This window comes from Dermacentor variabilis, chromosome 5 (assembly GCF_050947875.1).
Source record: "Dermacentor variabilis isolate Ectoservices chromosome 5, ASM5094787v1, whole genome shotgun sequence".
NCBI lineage: Eukaryota > Metazoa > Arthropoda > Arachnida > Ixodida > Ixodidae > Dermacentor > Dermacentor variabilis.
The window spans coordinates 75,019,866-75,039,719 of NC_134572.1; the positions used below are offsets into that span (position 1 = coordinate 75,019,866).

General features: G+C 44.9%; 2 protein-coding genes and 2 long non-coding RNA genes across 7 annotated transcripts in view; 2 read left to right on the top strand and 2 right to left on the bottom strand.

Annotated features, from left to right (window-relative positions):
* The window catches only part of LOC142582811 (uncharacterized), a 139,922-nt gene that overhangs the window by 71,277 nt on the left and 48,791 nt on the right, over nucleotides 1-19,854 (bottom strand). The gene's annotated exons all lie outside the window — the stretch shown is intronic.
* The window catches only part of LOC142582813 (uncharacterized), a 216,951-nt gene that overhangs the window by 36,352 nt on the left and 160,745 nt on the right, over nucleotides 1-19,854 (top strand). The gene's annotated exons all lie outside the window — the stretch shown is intronic.
* Nucleotides 4,505-15,685, top strand: LOC142582809 (uncharacterized). Of its 2 annotated transcripts, none has more exons than XR_012828490.1 (3): nucleotides 4,505-4,701; nucleotides 12,493-12,669; nucleotides 14,651-15,685. It is a non-coding gene; the product is annotated as an uncharacterized LOC142582809 (long non-coding RNA). The 2 variants fall into 2 exon arrangements; XR_012828489.1 differs by lacking the exons at nucleotides 12,493-12,669; nucleotides 14,651-15,685 and adding exons at nucleotides 4,930-5,106; nucleotides 7,076-8,094 and having other exon boundaries at nucleotides 4,506-4,701.
* Nucleotides 12,966-19,025, bottom strand: LOC142582808 (uncharacterized). Its single transcript, XM_075692858.1, has 3 exons — nucleotides 18,738-19,025; nucleotides 17,427-17,591; nucleotides 12,966-14,981 (listed from the first exon to the last, which is right to left on the bottom strand). The coding sequence occupies exons 2-3, from the start codon at nucleotides 17,589-17,591 to the stop codon at nucleotides 14,712-14,714; spliced, it is 435 nt and encodes a 144-aa protein (XP_075548973.1). The 5' UTR covers nucleotides 18,738-19,025; the 3' UTR covers nucleotides 12,966-14,711.

The following is a 19,854-nucleotide window of genomic DNA, read 5'->3' on the forward strand; positions in this document are numbered from 1 at the left end:
AAAAAAAAAATGCCAGGCCGTTTTCAACAGCGAGCGGCTCAAAGCAAGAAGATTACGTAAAAACTTGCAGTGCTAATTGCTTCAACATGCATTGAAACCGCGTTGGTGCAGCCAGGTCAATTCTTTCTCTCATACCGGGCTGGGCGCGCATTTACGCTGCACACCACTGCAAGCGATGTCCTTGCCGAGAAGGCAGGTAAGGCGCGTTGCGCGCACTGTACAGAGTAGAACAGGCAGCTTACGCACGCACTGACTGTGTCTTCCCTTTGCTAAGCTGAGCCGTTTGCGGTACGGTCGTGGCACCGACGGCTGCTGCGCATGGCTTCGTCGTATTTCCTGTCGCTAGGCGCTCGGAAAGTGCAACCTCGAGCGTTGCGCGCGAACATCACGCCCGCATAGTCGTAATTGCTCGCTCGTGCAGAACCGACGTCGGTTAATTGCGCTTTCAGCGTTCCACCCCTTTCCCACTCTTTCACACACGCGCACGTATATTCAGCCGGACCTCCTCTCCCAAGGAGGCTTTCTCATTCAATGTCGCGTCCCCTTAATAACGCGCAACCAACAACTATAGAAAGAGGCGGGCCCGAGTATCCGACGGAGAGACGTGAGGAGAACAAACAAGTTATTCCTCTGGAACAAACGATCATTACCATTTCCTTTTTCTCGCCAGACGTTAGATACACCCCTCATATATTCTCTCGGGGCGACCCCGACGCGATCGGAGAGATATCTGTCGCAATCGGAAAAAAAGAAAGGAGGAGGGAGTGGAGGGGACGGGGGTGACCCAGGCCGCGTGCCGAGATCAGGCAACGCCGCTGCGCGATCTCTCGAGATATCGCGCCGCACGAATGCAAATGACGACCGTCTCTGCCGCAGGCGCTGTCCGCGCGTCTGACGCAAACTTCGGACAGCGTTTGGTAAGCGATTCGCACAGACGGTACGCGTGCCGGCACAGTAGCCAAGTCTCTTGTATTTACTTGTTCGGAGTAAAACATGCCTCCTTCGCGCGCGTGTATGCGTTGTTCGTATTAGGCAAGGTTGAACCGTGCGCATATCGCAAAGGCTGCAAAGAATGGATACGAGGAGGGCAGTTGAAGGGTGCGATAGGATGTTTCTTTGAAAGAGAGGGGCGCAAATGAGAGAAAGGCAGAGAGCTTAACCAGAGTTACAGCCTCCGGTTTGCTACCCTGCACTAGGGGGAGGGAAAGGGGAAGTAAAGACGGAAAAAAGGCTTTATGTATGTAAACTTGATCGATGTGATCTCGCTTTCTAATGCACAGCTCAGCGCGTTTCGTTCGCTAGCGTGAAGATGATAATGGCGAAATTTATGCAATTATCAGCGATGTGAATGCAACGACAAGCGGACAGCGCCACTTCGGATAACAAACACAGATACAGTCAGTATAAATGTACAGATTACCTTGATTTATACGTACAGCCCGGCTACTAAAAAGCCTTATTGAAGCAATAGGTAGAGAGGAATGTAGATAATATTACAGCAAATGGACGAAGACACGAAGAAAAGTGAATACCTAAAAACGCCAATTGCGTCATGTGACTAACACTTACGATATGCATAGAGAGATGTAGTGAAAATAGGACGGGAAAGTTGAAACCGACCAAAATTTTTCTCGCGTTTCGTTTGCAACTATTTGTATAGTAACATAGTTGACATGTAGCACACCTTGTATGGTTAATAGATGACTGAAATGATAAGGCAATACATTGCTCATAATACATTATACTACCTAAGGGTGCACGTCCAGATTCTTCCTTAATATCAGTGTGCACGCTACACTATTTTTTTTATTTATTTACATCCGCATTGATACCTGCTTGTGGAGGGCATCGTTCAGTATTTCACAGTAGTTGAAAGTAGTTGCAATTGTCCTAACACTACACGGTCCCAGGGGCTCATGTTTTCTTTTTTTCATGGAGCAAACGGCAGTGAACAAAGGGACGTCTCCCATAGTTCGAAAAAGGAAGATTTTGTAACTCATAGAACGGAGTTTTATGCTCATGCCGCATGTTGTCACCGCTACGGTGGCTGACCAAAGGCAGCGTAAACTCGTGAAGTATTTACCGAAATGTGATAACTGTCACTGATTGCTTTTATGGAAGGTAAAATAAAATCCAATCAATAAACAACGCGTACGGCAATGTCAAGCGTCGTGCCAACTTTACTCGCTATCCCCGCTTTGCCCATTCTGGGTGCTTGCGTCGGTGAGTGACGAAAGGGTCACCATCATTGGAAGGACAATGGCCTTCTTGCCTGACGTTTCTAGTTGCCACTATCCTGAGTGAAACCATCCTACCCTTGCAAATTTTGCAATCTCCTCAGTCACATTTTTTTTTAAGGAATATTTTTGCGAGATATCCCGCGAGGCGCTTCATGTCATGTACTTCGGCACTGACGCCCACGATCTTGAGGACTGCGTTGGCTGATCGTTTCTTGGGGTTAAAGGAAGTCTCACGCGTTTCCTCATACGCGATCAGGACACGGAAGAAAACGGGTAGCCCTTTTTGCGACGTGTGCATCTTGGTTGAGTGCTGATCTCCAATGCTGTTCAAACAAACCAGGACGTCACAGTTCTCTTATCTGGCTCGATACCTGCGCAACACGTATCTCACAGAGGAAGGCGTGAAATGGAGCCTGGATGCATCGCGTTATCTTCCGGGTGTTGCCTTCGCACCTCTCTCGTCTCATTGACACTGTCGTCATCGACAACTGGCGACGCGGGGAGGACATCCAGCCAGCGGTTTGCAGCTCTCTAAGGCAATCTAAGAGCGATTAGCGCTTGCGTATCAGGGGATTTGGCGTCGAAGTTAACTCAATTCTGCCCACAACCAACGAGTGTTATAAGCCGCCGTGGGAAGAGCATTGTAATCGTTGAGCACGTCTTCTACCGTAATTTGGTCAACAGAACTCTGTCTTGTAATATTAATGGCTATGCAGAGAGCTCTGTGCGTTATTCAGAGCGCTACTGAATGATAATGTACCGATCACTTCGTCGAAAACATGCGTAATATAGCGTCATTCGGCACCGCCGACAGTTGCCTTTCTATCAGAGTCATCCTCGCACACGTAAGTCATACGTTTTATATAATTATTTAGTCAACTGAGTAAGAGAGTGAAAATTTTATCGAAATTCCCGGCGATTTGGGCGGGGTGTGGCCATAAGCACCCCAGCCTAGGTGAGGGCTGGGGTCAACTGAGGACCAAAATATATATATATCCAATAAAATCACCGCATAACTTCAATTATCAATTTCGTAAAGGCATAAAACGTTCGCTCGGCACTCTTTGTCTCAATGCTGGTGCTGCCTCGTCACTGGATACACACGAACTTAACGGTCGAGTCGAAGTTCTCGACCTGCTTCTGATTTTTTGACGCCCTCTTATCTGAGCTTGCGCTCACCCATAAAAGGTGTGTACGACAGAAGTACTGCGCTGTAAATGTCCTTAACAAACTGCAGCGAGCGGCCTCAAATGAGTGAACAGTTACAAATAATTTACGTCAAGAAACGTACCGCTCGTGCTCTCGCAGAGCACATTCAAGCTGTAGTGTGTGACGTAGAAATACGCTATATCTTACACACGCTCCTCACGAAGAGAATACCAGAAGGCACGTCATAAACCGATCCATCGATCTCGTCTGAATTTTGTGGAGAAACTGAATTCGTAGACGCGCGGCGCTTTCGGAGGTCAGCGCTCTGGCGTGGCTATTTTTTGCGAAAGATCAGAAAGCGGAGGAGGAAGACGCGTGTATACACCCCTATGCCTGACCATTATAGCAAGTGTTCACCAAGACACGATATAATCGCGGCGCCGTACGAAGCTGCTCGTTACAACATATATTATTCAGCGCTATTCACAGAGCGAGGCCGGGCCTTCAGCCTCCAGAGACCTTCGATCGCTTTCTGCGTTGTCTTGTTTCGCCACGTAAGCGACTATCGGTTAACAGGGAGTGCATTTGGGCCGGTTGGTACATATTGGACATTTTATCAAACAGCAGATTCTCTTGACGGCGCGACAAAGGACGAAGTGGACAGGCAACAGATTTCCTTTCCGTGTCCTGTGTCACGCTGTTAAACATCTGCTGCCTAACAAGTGACCGTCGGTGCCCCAGTGTTACGTCCCTCTTTAGTTGCGTCCGCGAGGAGCTTCACCCGTCTCCACGCAGGTCAACTCGGCGATGAGCCTATTGCATGGCGTTTCACGCGCGACCGCGCATGCGTGCCGCTTACAGCGATCGCCTCTTAAAGCCCAACCACACGCGGTGAATCGTGCGCGCCTGGCTGCGCGTCACGCGTCTGCGAGGCCGTACGCGCCTGTCCTACGCGTCTAGAGAGGGCAGACGCGCAGGAAACGCGCGCGTCAAGGAGGTCTTGATCTTGGGCGTCTTTTTGAGCGTACGCGACGGAAGTGGCAGCTTGTGCACCGACGTCACGTGGGCCGCATGTACACTTCCGGCGGTTCGGAAAGGTTGTTGAAGTTTCAGAATCGCGCGGAGACGCCGGGAGTCGCTGCTGGTTTCGTGTCAATAGAGCACAGAGGCTATGGAGGCGATCAACAACGAAGCGCTGATCGCCTGCGTTGAGGCTCGACCTGCGCTTTGGTAGCAGGCGAAACACGAGCGCCACTAGAACAAGCACTTGACGAGGTGGTCGTGGATCGTCATGCCCAACGCTGCCGAACAGGTGAGTGCTCGGAATTTTATACGGGCGTCACAGCGGAGCAGTTTCAATCGCGATCGAGCCCGATCGGGGTCGGATTTTGTGATCACGATTGCCTGTACCGCGCAATGTGCGTAGAACCGATCGTGATCGAGAAATGTGATCGCGCTCGATCGCCATCGAAAGCCTAGCTGTGTGGCACTCTCTCATCAGCCGACTCGCCGATGTCGAAAACGCGTTTCATCTGTGCAGATGACGTTATCACAGCGCTGTAGAAGTGATGGAAGTCCCTGGGGAATAATTTTCGGCGCCTGGGAAGACGCTTCAGAAAGAAAAGAGCCGCGCCGTGCCAGTCGACGTTCACGACGACGTCATCTGGCTGTTTTTCGACCAGATGATGTTTCTGCGCTACACAATGGAGTGTAGACCGTAAGTGATCTTGAAGTTTCCACCTTAGCCGGCGTGTTAAAAATGAAACACGGGATTTTAGTGCTTTCCCTTTATCACGTTGACCGGTGATGCCGTATGTTTGTATTATAGCTGGCAATGCACCGCACTTATGGGCATCGACTCAAAATTGTGCTTACACAAGCAAGTCGACATACAGTATGCATTATATTCAGCTTTGTCTAATTGGCGATAAAATATTTGTGCTGCATCGCCGCTCCGATTATTGCATATTTCGTTAAATGTGATCCGGTAAGGGGACATACAAGCAGTACAAGAATAGCTTTGTATATTTATTTAGGTACCCACAAAACCAGTTTGGCTTTGCAGTGTGGAGCAGAGAAAGCAGAAATACAGGTACAAAATAACAAGTAAAATAGCACTTAAAAACCTAACAATAAAGCATAAGACAGAAGTACAGAGGATATCGCATACAAATTAGCAGGATGAATAAAAAGGGCTTGCATGATGCACACACAAAAACAAAACACAAAACATGAAAGTAGTTTTTTTTTTATTCTGTGCACTGATCCTAGAAGGCAGCGTGCAAGTCAATGGACAGTATTTAACTGAGTATTGAATGTTGCTATATTCATGTGTACCTTGGGCGGTTCAATGCACAGTTTTAATTTTGCATTTTGTTGCTTGCCAGCAGTGTGCAAATTGGTGCTTCATCACAGACCCTCAAATATTACCTAGCTTGCTTAGGGATACATTCAGTGTCATCATGCTGTAGGAATAAATGCGCCATAGTACTGACGACATTGTCAGCTGTGTAATTGATAATTCTTTTTGTGTCTGCTCAGCAGTGTCCTTACCTAATTATCAGCCTGCAGATATTCTGCAGATCCCAGGTGCTGTGGTTTAAGCGAAGCTTTCACGATGTTTGTAGAGAATGCTGTTCCTGCTTAGCAAAATTTTCAAGGAAGGACTAGATGATCCAGTTTAACACATTTTCACTGTGCAAAAAACGATTATTGAAATTTTACATGCTAAAACCACGATCTAGTTACATTATTTTAATTGGTATTTGCATTACGTCCAGTACTGGTCACTCGTGCAACACAGTAGCCAGTAGTCAGCTGGGATGACAATGGTGCAACGACTGCATTAATATCAGTATGAGGCGAGCTATTTGGCAAGACAGTAGGAGCAGCGGTAGGAAAGTCCAGAGAAGAGGCAAAAAAAGCTTGGCTGTAAGAAACCTTCTGGAAGGGTTTGCTCGCTAAGGTCAGCTTTGCTGGGCCAAAACACCCTTTACAAGGCAGATGGCAAGAAGACAAACATTATTAGACGTAACTTCGTAAATACAAACAACAAATGCACTGACTACTACGTACACAGCTTCACACCATGTTTAGACGTAAATTCAGTTAAGAAAAACAGTTTAGAATGAGATGAAGTTTACAAACAAGTGAAAGGAAAACAAAGTTACAAGCCAAGAACGTTTCAAGTAGAAAAACTAGAACAAGAGAGAGCCTTATACTAAAGCAAGACCTAACAGTACTACTACTCTATGTTTAGAGAGTGCAAGCATAGGTCTTTCAACATGAAATTTATTAAGTGGTTTTACTGAGTAAATGTAGTGGAATGCTTCCTGCTAATTATTTCAAAACTGAAACATTCCAAATATCATGCACTGTTTTGAGTAGAAGTAATCACTAGGCTTTAGGCATGCAGATCTCGTAAGAACTGCTTAAATGCATCACAAGCAAAAACAGAAAAAGGTACAAAAGCTACACTTACGCGCATGCAGAAACTGTTCATTCTGGTTGTGTAGGCAAGCCACTTTTGTCCCTACAAAACTGATTCAGAGCTTCAGTGTACTCTAATAAAATCACACACTAAAACAAATGTGGACGGATTTGAGCCTTCATATATTTTTGCATCCAGACTGGCACGTTATTTACACATTGACAGTATGTGCAACCCTTATTACGCTCACATGCAGGATGTCCGCCAACCTTCCACCAGTGCCCCCATCGAGTGAGGAGGGAAGTGCTGCAGACATCTTAACAAAAAATGTGCCAGTTTTCCCATCTGGCAACACTTGAAGTGCCATCACCGTCAAGTGAAGAGTCACAAGCACCAGCATCGACTCTGTCTTCGGCGTCGCATGAGTCTGTGGAGTCTCAGGACATTTTGGAATCTCTTGAATCACCGATGTTTCAAGAAGTTCTGGTTCCTGAGGATTCTTAGGCACACCACAGCAGTCTGCAGTCAGAAGCATCGCTGGCTTCAGCAGGCAGTCGTAGGCTGGATACGTTAGGAAGCATTGCTTCTGAAGCAAAGTCAAGGGGGAGGAAAAGGAAAAAGAAAGATTAGAGTCAGTTAATATTGGAGGAATTAGGCAATGTTTCAAGTGCAATCAAAAGATGCAAACCACAGGACGACCTCGAACTTTTGCCGTCTCTCTGCTCAAACACATTAGAGAGGACAGTGAGGATACGCATTTCGACTTGAAAATTAAATTGATGCAAGTAGGAGAGTAATTCAAAGATTAATGTTTTTTAATGTATACTTTTTGTATAATAAAGCCAAGAGACAATGAAACAAAAGGAAATCATTGATGAATTGATTTACTTTATATCGAAATGGAAAAATAAGGAGGGAAATGAAAGTATATAAAAAGGTAGCTTCCCACTAATGGGAGACGAACCCACAACCATTGAATTATGCTTGCATTGCTTTACCAGTAGAGCTGCAGCAATGGCTATCCCTCTGCAAACTTTCTTGGGCCTGAATGTGCATGTACTAGATCTCACCCTGGTAGTGTTAGTGCTACTCGTGCAAGAACACTTCAAGAGCCTAATCTAGTACACATAAACATTCTATGAAATTGATGATGGAGTAGCCTCCAGCTCAATTGGTTTGGTTTTAGCTCCCACCAGTGCCAAGTTATATTTTGTCCAATTTCCCTTCTCCTTGTGATGTTGACATTACAAATAAAATGACAGTTATTTTCCTTTATGCTTTATATACGTTTCCTTGTCTGTTGTTGTCATGTCAAAGCCCCTCAGCTCTTCTTTTTTGTTCATTTTACATTGTGTTGTATCCGTATTTTTTTGAGGTATTCAAGAATTTCATAAAGTTGATATCTGTGGGCCTGGTTGGCTGGCCATTGCTGCTGTAGAGATGTGTGAACATGTTTTAGCAACACACCTACGAAAAAAGAAGCACTGACTTGCAACTAAAGGTTTGTTGTTGTAAGACAGATGTTTATCGCTTTCATCTGTGTTTACTCATTCAGCCTGTCTTGCAGCAATGAACCTTTCTGAGTTCACCACCTGTGCATGTAGAGTTTGTGCATGCATGTAGAGATGCCTGTACATGCCTGTAAATAAAAAGAAATGTAATGAACCTTCAACCAGACCCCATTGAAAAGTTCGGTTATATGCTGCAAGTCGTAAAGCCTGTCGGGGCGTTCTAGCAGCGCAAGCATTTTTCAAATTGTTTTATTATTATTAGAAGAGGTAGCAGAAAGGGAAAAGTCTTGCCACCACATAGCCAGGAGGCGAGGTTCACTGCCAACATAGACAACCTCTACCTCTCCCACAACTATCATCCACAAGCCACATTCCTTGCATTTTTTTCCTTTGTGTTCCGTGGCTCAGTTCCAGAGTTGGTTTTGCATGTTCTGCATTGGATGTTTGGCCAAAGTCTTTGTACGTAATCAGTGACATTGAAGGCAGTGTGTAAATGAGACATTTATACGTATTACCCTGCTTCACTGGCAGGAAGCAGGGCTACCTGACGGGAGCCGTGAACAGCATGTGAGCTTTAAAAAATTTCTTAAACTGAAAAAAATGTAAGAAATTTCTGCGGCTGTCGTGCTGTTCTGCAGTTGTTTAATACTTTGCAGGCACGATCGCCACTATATGACTTACACACCACTGCAGAGTCTAGCCGCCTCAATCCCCACACAGTAAGTCAAGGCAACGTCTTTTATGTCTTACCGGGATGCCAAGTAGCTTGAATGCAAGTTGAAAAAAAATTAGTACGCATGTCTCAATTGTAATTATACTAATACTAATTCTCAATACTAATTATGATGACATGATTTTTCTTCACAATGATGTACATGGCTGTGGGGGCCCTTTTCGGGTGACATACGATCAAAATTCATTTGTGTAGGTTAGCTACCAACTTTGTTTAATACTACATGTGCAAGCATACCTCAGTGCATGTTTTACAGGTTGCGCAAGGTCAAAAGCACTGAGGTAGCTTTTGTTAGATGCCAGTCGATGGCAGCTTTTTTTTAGAGTTAGCCGTAACTGTTACACTGGTGATGCAGTAAGTGGAAACTTTCAGTCTCTGTGATCATGCGATCATTTTCTTCTTGTATTTCTTTTCACGCGCATTGTCAGTAACATCATTACTATTTCTCGTTTTGTATCAGCATTTCGTGTCCCATTTTTCTTATTTGTTTATGAGTTAATAAATAGTTAGTTGTGCATAATTCTGTATTCTGTGGAAAGAGAGAAATAAAGATGATTATTAATATATTATTATTATTATTATTATTATTATTATTATTATTATTAGTATTTTTTATGCACGCTCATTGTCAGTCGTTTCCTTCTTTCTTTTGTTTTGCTTCAATGTTTTGTGACTCCTTCCTGATTTGGCTTCCAAAAGGCGGCGGGCAGTAATATGTAAATAAAATAAAATAAATGATACATTAAATGACAAAGAAATGGTGTTCTGTATTCCTCCAATCGCACATTATTACTCTAGGGGCAACTGTCCTTTACCAACCTCAATGCTACAGCAAGTCGTTCTCCAGGCTCCAGGGGTTTCTTGAATGTGGTGCTGCCGTGTGAGGTCCTCTGCTAAAAAGCTCAATAGCTTGTCCAAGAGCTGCGGCGCCTTGCGAAAGAACTTGTAGAAAAATCCGTGGTCATCCTGACGTGTCCGTTGCATCTGTAAAAAATGGTGCATTATTGCCTGGCAGCAAGACCATGCCCTGCCCACATACACGCGCAGGTATCAGGAGCTGTACACTTTTCACTGACACACGTATAGCCACTAGCCATCATTAATTTTACCCCCTGCTTTGTTTATGTGCTTGAATACAAACAGTGGTTCGGCAAAACAGGAGTGCCAGTCAACGGTATATTAAAATCGTGCGGCCACTGCCAAGCAACTTCTGAAATTAGTCGCACAGAATTTTAACCTGCCCCCCAGGTCACAATTTAATTACATTACACTTCATATTCTACACTCACACTTCTGAGAGACAAAAAATATAGGAAATCGTATCTCGTCCACAAGCTTCATATAAGACAACCAACACGTGTAAAAAGGTGTTCTTGAATCTATGTGCTATACTAATGGCACAAATATAACTAGCAGTCCTTAGCTTTTTGTAGGGGTGTGCTAATACCGGAAAGTGGATTTGGAATCGAATCAAATGAAGAAAAAATAATCTGGATATCAAATAAAATATCGAATGGCAGAAAATGTATTACAAAACTTAATCCTTACAAATTTCGTGCAAGAGCGTGCTACACAAGCTCTGTGTAAACAGTATGGTCTACTGTTAATAATGAAGGGAGCTCCAAAGGAGTATTACAGATTTTCTGTTAAATAGAATAAAGCGCTTCTTCCCCTCTCAAGCTGAACAGTTAATGACCGTATGTCGTACGCCATACACGGGTTAGACAGACGGCGGTTGAAACGTCGTGAGGCCTCGTCACCACGTATCCAACATACTATCTGTATGCTTCCGGCGGCTAATCAGCCCGATCTTCGCCTATGCTTTCGCGCTTTCCGAACTACACCCTGCTCTTGTCGTTCCCCCTGTTCGCGTACGTCACGTTATCGTTTCGATCGGTGCTATCAACCTGGACGAACCTTGCACCGACGACGCGATGCTGTTCTGCGAATTGGGCGTTCGCGCGCTGCGAGTACGATCCCCGCATTACTATTTTAACCCTTTCACTTATGCGCGCACTTAAAAACGCTGATAAGTAATTGCTGTCCTAACGAAGATAAGTCCCCATGTCCAAACACTGGCTCCTAGTCCTACCACTGTAGATCATCGAAAGGAAAGAAGTTACTCACAGCCGTAAAGTCCTTCTTCTTTACGCAGTTGAAAGACTGGCCGGACCCACCAACGTAGCCGCAGAGGTCGCAGACGCTTTCTGCGCTCCAGCCGCCTTTGCAAGAGCAGCAGCAGCAAAAGCTTCTTTCTCATGTGGTAGTACATTGCGGAGAGAGAACGCTGATGCCGGCGAAGCAAGCGGCTAAGCAAGAGCTCGGCAGCAACGTCGTGCGTGGTCGCGCGCAGATGTCAGCTGCAGTTGTGAGCAAGCAGACGCTATCGCGCGTGATGTTGATAATTGATGTAGCTTTTCTTGCCATAAGGATGTATAGATATGAACAGCGTGCATTTCTCAACTTAAAAACAATGTACTAGCTCTAACATTGATAAATTAAATAAAAATGGCTAGCCATAATGAAATTAAAGATAAACTTTTCTCAAAGCCAAAGACGACCGTTTCCGCCATCGCTGGGCTGCTGGTCTGTCAGCCCTGTGCTACGCGCAGCGAAACGCGCACGTGTGCGCGTATCGTGTGGCTGGACACCCTTCCCTTCATCACCCGCGTACGCGCACGCAGACGCGTACGCTTACTTATACGCGTAGCGAGACGCGTATCCCTGGCTGCGTGTGGTTGGGCCTTTAAGGCCCAACCACACGCGGTGAATCGTGCGCGCCCGGCTGCGCGTCACGCGTCTGCGAGGCCGTACGCGCCTGTCCTACGCGTCTAGAGAGGGCAGACGCGCAGGAAACGCGCGCGTCAAGGAGGTCTTGATCTTGGGCGTCTGTTTGAGCGTACGCGACGGAAGTGGCAGCTTGTGCACCGACGTCACGTGGGCCGCATGTACACTTCCGGCGGTTCGGAAAGGTTGTTGAAGTTTCAGAATCGTGCGGAGACGCCGGGAGTCGCTGCTGGTTTCGTGTCGATGGAGCACAGAGGCTATGGAGGCGATCAACAACGAAGCGCTGATCGCCTGCGCTGAGGCTCGACCTGCGCTTTGGTAGCAGGCGAAACGCAAGCGCCACTAGAACAAGCACTTGACGAGGTGGTCGTGGATCGTCATTCCCAACGCTGCCCAACAGGCGAGTGCTCGGAATTTTATACGGGCATCACAGCGGAGCAGTTTCAATCGCGATCGAGCCCGATCGGGGTCGGATTTTGTGATCACGATTGCCTGTACCGCGCAATGTGCGTAGAACCGATCGTGATCGAGAAATTTGATCGCGCTCGATCGCCATCGAAAGCCTAGCTGTGCGGCACTGGTATAAGCTGACTCTCTCATCAGCCGACTCGCAGATGTCTAAAACGCGTTTCATCTGTGCAGATGACGTTATCCCAGCGCTGCAGAAGTGATGGAAGTCCGCGGGGAATAAATTTCGGCGCCTGGGAATACGTTTCAGAAAGAAAAGAGCCGCGCCGTGCCAGACGACGCTCAGGACGACGTCATCTGGCTGTTTTTCGACCAGATGATGTTTCTGCGCCACACAATGGAGAGTAGACCGTAAGTGATCTTGAAGTTTCCACCTTAGCCGGCGTGTTAAAAATGAAACACGGGATTTTAGTGCTTTCCCTTTACCACGTTAACCGGCGATGCCGTATGTTTGTGTTATAGCTGGCAATGCACCGCACTTATGGGAATCGACTCAATATTGTGCTTACACAAGCAAGTCGACGCACAGTATGCATTATATTCAGCTTTGTCTAATTGGCGATAAAATATTTGTGCTGCATCGCCGCTCCGATTATCGCATATTTCGTTAAATGTGATCCGGTGAGGGGACATACAAGCAGTACAAGAATAGCTTTGTATATTTATTTAGGTACCCACAAAGCCAGTTTGGCTTTGCAGTGGGGAGCAGAGAAAGCAGAAATACAGGTACAAAATAACAAGTAAAATAGCACTTAAAAACCTAACAGTAAATCATAAGACAGAAGTACAGAGAATATCACATACAAATTAGCAGGATGAATAAAAAGAAAAGGGCTTGCATGATGCACACACAAAAACAAAACACAAAACATGCAAGTAGTTTTTTTTTTATTCTGTGCACTGATCCTAGAAGGCAGCGTGCAAGTCAATGGCCAGTATTTAACTGAGTATTGAATGTTGCAATATTCATGTGTACCTTGGGCACTTCAATGCACAGTTTTAATTTTGCATTTTGTTGCTTGCCAGCAGTGTGCAAATCGGTGCTTCATCACAGACCCTCAAATATTACCTAGCTTGCTTAGGGATTCATTCAGTGTCATCATGCTGTAGGAATAAATGCGCCATAGTACTGACGACATTGTCAGCTGTGTAATTGATAATTCTTTTTGTGTCTGCTCAGCAGTGTGCTTACCTAATTATCAGCCTGCGGTTATTCTGCAGATCCCAGGTGGTGTGGTTACTCGTTTAAGCGAAGCTTTCACGATGTTTGTGGAGAACGCTGTTCCTGCTTAGCAAAATTTTCAAGGAAGGACTAGATGATCCAGTTTAACACATTCGCACTGTGCAAAAAATGATTACTGAAATTTTACATGCTAAAACCACGATCTAGTTACATTATTTTAATTGGTATTTGCATTACGTCCAGTACTTGTCACTCGTGCAACACAGTAGCCAGTAGTCAGCTGGGATGACAATGGTTCAACGACTACATTAATATCAATATGAGGCGAGCTATTTGGCAAGACAGTAGGAGTGGCGGTAGGAAAGTCCAGAGAAGAGGCAAAAAAAGCTTGGCTGTAAGAAACCTTCTGGAAGGGTTTGCTCGCTAAGGTCAGCTTTGCTGGGCCAAAACACCCTTTACAAGGCAGATGGCAAGAAGGCAAACATTATTAGATGTAACTTCCTAAATACAAACAACAAATGCCCTGATTACTACGTACACAGCTTCACACTGTGTTTAGACGTACATTCAGTTAAGAAAAACAGTTTAGAATGAGATGAAGTTTACAAACAAGTGAAAGGAAAACAAAGTTACAAGCCAAGAACGTTTCCAGTAGAAAAACTAGAACAGGAGAGAGCCTTATACTAAAGCAAGACCTAACAGTACTACTACTCTATGTTTAGAGAGTGCAAGCATAGGTCTTTCAACATGAAATTTATTAAGTGGTTTTACTGAGTAAATGTAGTGGAATGCTTCCTGCTAATTATTTCAAAACTGAAACATTCCAAATATCATGCACTGTTTTGAGTAGAAGTAATCACTAGGCTTTAGGCATGCAGATCTCGTAAGAACCGCTTAAATGCATCACAAGCAAAAACAGAAAAAGATACAAAAGCTACACTTATGCGCATGCAGAAACTGTTCATTCTGGTTGTATAGGCAAGCCACTTTTGTCCCTACAAAACTGATTCAGAGCTTCAGTGTACGCTAATAAAATCACACACTAAAACAAATGTGGACGGATTTGAGCCTTCATATATTTTTGCATCCAGACTGGCACATTATTTACACATTGACAGTATGTGCAACCCTTATTACGCTCACATGCAGGATGTCCGCCAACCTTCCACCAGTGCCCCCATCGAGTGAGGAGGGAAGTGCTGCAGACATCTTAACAAAAAATGTGCCAGTTTTCCGATCTGGCAACACTTGGAAGTGCCATCACCGTCAAGTGAAGAGTCACAAGCGCCAGCATCGACTCTGTCTTCGGCGTCGCATGAGTCTGTGGAGTCTCAGGGCATTTTAGAATCTCTTGAATCACCGATGTTTCAAGGAGTTCTGGTTCCTGAGGATTCTGAGGCACACCACAGCAGTCCGCAGTCAGAAGCATCGCTGGCTTCAGCAGGCAGTCGTAGGCTGGATACGTTAGGAAGCATTGCTTCTGAAGCAAAGTCAAGGGGGAGGAAAAGGAAAAAGAAAGATTAGAGTCAGTTAATATTGGAGGAATTAGGCAATGTTTCAAGTGCAATCAAAAGATGCAAACCACAGGACGACCTCGAACTTTTGCCGTCTCTCTGCTCAAACACATTAGAGAGGTCAGTGAGGATACGCATTTCGACATGAAAATTACATTGATGCAAGTAGGAGAGTAATTCAAAGATTAATGTTTTTGAATGTATACTTTTTGTATAATAAAGCCAAGAGACAATGAAACAAAAGGAAATCATTGATGAATTTAATTACTTTATATCGAAATGGAAAAATAAGGAGGAAAATGAAAGTATATAAGAAGGTAGCTTCTCACTAATGGGAGACAAACCCACAAACTTTGAATTATGCTTGCATTGCTTTACCAGTAGAGCTGCAGCAATGGCTATCCCTCTGCAAACTTTCTTGGGCCTGAATGTGCATGTACTGGATCTCACCCTGGTAGTGTTAGCCAACGCTACTCATGCAAGAACACTCCAAGAGCCTAATCTAGTACACATAAACATTCTATGAAATTGATGGTGGAATAGCCTCCAGCTCAATTGGTTTTGGTTTTAGCTCCCACCAGTGGCAAGTTATATTTTGACCACTTTCATTTCCCTTCTCCTTGTGATGTTGACATTACAAATAAAATGAGTTATTTTCCTTTATGCTTTATATATGTTTCCTTGTCTGTTGTTGTCATGTCAAAGCCCCTCAGCTCTTCTTTTTTGTTCATTTTACATTGTGTTGTATCCATATTTTTGTGCGGTATTCAAGAATTTCATAAAGTTGATATCTGTGGGCCTGGTTGGCTGGCCATTGCTGCTGTAGAGATGTGCGAACATGTTTTAGCAACACACCTACGATAAAGAAGCACTGACTTGCAACTAAAGGTTTGTTGTTGCAAGACAGATGTTTATCGCTTTCATCTGTGTTTACTCATTCAGCCTGTCTTGCAGCAATGAACCTTTTTGAGTTCACCACCTGTGCATGAAGAGTTTGTGCATGCATGTAGAGATGCCTGTACATGCCTGTAAATAAAAAAATGTAATGAACTTTCAACCAGACCCCACTGAAAATTTCGGTTATATGCTGCAAGTTGTAAAGCCTGTCGGGGTGTTCTAGCAGCGCAAGCATTTTTCATATTGTTTTATTATTATTAGAAGAGGTAGCAGAAAGGCAAAAGTCTTGCCACCACATAGCCAGGAGGCGAGGTTCACTGCCAACATAGACAACCTCTACCTCTCCCACAACTATCATCCACAAGCCACATTCCTTGCATTTTTTTTCTTTGTGTTCCGTGGCTCAGTTCCAGAGTTGGTTTTGCATGTTCTGCATTGGATGTTTGGCCAAAGTCTTTGTACGTAATCAGTGACATTGAAGGCAGTGTGTAAATGAGACATTTATACGTATGACCCTGCTTCACTGGCAGGAAGCAGGGCTACCTGACGGGAGCCGTGAACAGCATGTGAGCTTTAAAAAATTTCTTAAGCTGAAAAAAATGTAAGAAATTTCTGCGGCTGTTGTGCTGTTCTGCAGTTGTTTAATACTTTGCAGGCACGATCGCCACTATATGACTTACACACCACTGCAGAGTCTAGCCGCCTCAATCCCCACACAGTAAGTCAAGGCAACGTCTTTTATGTCTTACCGGGATGCCAAGTAGCTTGAATGCAAGTTGAAAAAAAATTAGTATGCATGCTTCAATTGTTTGAATACTAATTATGATGACATGATTTTTCTTCACAATGATCTACATGGCTGTGGGGGGCCCTTTTCAGGTGACATACGATCAAAATTCATTTGTGTAGGTTAGCTACCACCTTTGTTTAATACTACATGTGCAAGCATACCTCAGTGCATGTTTTACAGGTTGCGCAAGGTCAAAAGCACTGGGGTAGCTTTTGTGCGATGCCAGTCGATAGCAGTTTTTTTTAGAGTTAGCCGTAACTGTTACACTGGTGATGCAGTAAGTGGAAACTTTCAGTCTCTGTGCTCATGTGATCATTTTTTTCTTGTATTTCTTTTCACGCGCATTGTCAGTACCATCATTACTATTTCTCGTTTTGTATCAGCATTTCGTGTCCCATTTTTTTATGTGTTTATGAGTTAATAAATAGTTAGTTGTGTATAATTCTGTATTCTGTGGAAAGAGAGAAATAAAGATGATTATTAATATATTATTATTATTATTATGTATTAGTATTTTTTATGCACACTCATTGTCAGTCGTTTCCTTCTTTCTTTTGTTTTGCTTCAATGTTTTGTGGCTCCTTCCTGATTTGGCTTCCAAAAGGCGGCGGGCAGTAATATGTAAATAAAATAAAATAAATGATACATTAAATGACAAAGAAACGGTGTTCTGTATTACTGCAATCGCACATTATTACTCTAGGGGCAACTGTCCTTTACCAACCTCAATGCTACAGCAAGTCGTTCTCCAGGCTCCAGGGGTTTCTCGAATGTGGTGCTGCCGTGTGAGGGCCTCTGCTAAAAAGCTCAATAGCTTGTCCAAGAGCTGCGGCGCCTTGCGAAAGAACTTGTAGAAAAATCCGTGGTCATCCTGACGTATCCGTTGCATCTGTAAAAAATGGTGCATTATTGCCTGGCAGCAAGACCATGCCCTGCCCATATACACGCGCAGGTATCAGGAGCTGTACACTTTTCACAGACACACACGTATAGCCACTAGCCATCATTAATTTTACCCCCTGCTTTGTTTATGTGCTTGAATACAAACAGTGGTTCGGCAAAACAGGAGAGCCAGTCAACGGTATATTAAAATCGTGCGGCCACTGCCAAGAAACTTCCGAAATTAGTCGCACAGAATTTTAACCTGCCCCCCAGGTCACAATTTAATTACATTACACTTCATATTCTACAGTCACAATTCTGAGAGACAGAAAATATAGGAAATCGTATCTCCTCCACAAGCTTCATATAAGACAACCAACACGTGTAAAAAGGTGTTCTTGAATCTATGTGCTATACTAATGGCACAAATATAACTAGCAGTCCTTAGCTTTTTGTAGGGTGTGTGCTAATACCGAAAAGTAGATTTAGAATCGAATCAAATGAAGAAAAAATAATCTGGATATCAAATAAAATATCGAATAGCAGAAAATGTATTACAAAACTTAATCCTTACAAATTTTGTGCAAGAAAAGAGGCTGCTACACAAGCTCTGTGTAAACAGTATGGTCTACTGTTAATAATGAAGGGAGCCCCAAATTAGTATTACAGATTGTCTGTTGAATCAAGCGCTTCTTCCCCTCTGACGCTGAACAGTTAATGACCGTATGTCGTACGGCATACAGGGGTTAGACAGACGGCGGTTGAAACGTCGTGAGGTGTTGTCACCACGTATCCAATATACTATCTGTATGCTTCCGGCGGCTAATCAGCCCGATCTTCGCCTATGCTTTCGCGCTTTCCGCACTACACCCTGCTCTTGTCGTTCCCCCTGTTCGCGTGCGTCACGTTATCGTTTCGATCGGTGCTGTCAACCTGGACGAACCTTGCACCGACGACGCGATGCTGTTCTGCGAATTGGGCGTTCGCGCGCTGCGAGTACGATCCCCGCATTACTACTTTAACCCTTTCGCTTATGCGCGTACTTAAAAACGCTGATAAGTAATTGCTGTCCTAACGAAGATAAGTCTCCATGTCCAAACACTGGCTCCTAGTTCTACCACTGTAGATCATCGAAAGGAAAGAAGTTACTCACAGCCGTAAAGTCCTTCTTCTTTACGCAGTTGAAAGACTGGCCGGACCCACCAACGTCGCCGCCGCAGAGGCCGCAGACGCTTTCTGCGCTCCCGCCGCCGTTGCAAGAGCAGCAGCAGCAAAAGCTTCTTTCTCATGTGGTACATTACGGGGAGAGAACGCTGATGCCGGCGAAGCAAGCGGCTAAGCAAGAGCTCGGCAGCAACGTCGTGCGTGGTCGCGCGCAGATGTCAGCTGCAGTTGTGAGCAAGCAGACGCTATCGCGCGTGATGTTGATAATTGATGTAGCTTTTCTTGCCATAAGGATGTATAGATATGAACAGCGTGCGTTTCTCAACTTAAAAACAATGTACTAGCTCTAACATTGATAAATTAAATAAACATGGCTAGCCATAAAGAAATTAAAGATAAACTTTTCTCAAAGCCAAAGACGACCGTTTCCGCCATCGCTGGGCAGCTGGTCTGTCAGCCCTGTGCTACGCGCAGCGAAGCGCGCACGTGTGCGCGTATCGTGTGGCTGGACGCCCTTCCCTTCATCACCCGCGTACGCGCACGCAGACGCGTACGCTTACGTGTACGCGTAGCGAGACGCGTATCCCGGGCTGCGTGTGGTTGGGCCTTTATGCGAACGTGGGCGGTCGAACAGAGCCCGCATCGGCCCACGCGTCGGGTCCGCTTCGCCTCTCGCATGAGGCGGTTGCGCAATGTACATCTTTTGTAACAAGCAGTCGCAGGCGCTTTTACGTGCGCGCGTCCTGGCAAAACGTTACCAGGAGAGAGCCGGAGCAAAATACATATCGCTTAAATAAGCGTTTCATTGAAGTCGAGCCGAAAACTGCCTTGTACGCCGCTGCAATGCCGACGGGGCCGAGCGCGCTAAACCGCAGCCTGAGCAGTGCTTTGTCTTCGGTTCCATCCCGTAAGGCCGTGAATGTGCTGGCTCCAGTGAAAACATGTTTTGCCGCGCGTATCACGCGAGAACGCTTCGTTGAGGAGACGAAAACAGCTCCTTTACCTTCGATAGTGTTAGATTGCTATTCAGTGCAACAGCACTGAGATTTAAAAAAAAGTACGTTTATTAGAAAGCGAGCTGGCTCCTCGCTATGCTTTCGATTAAA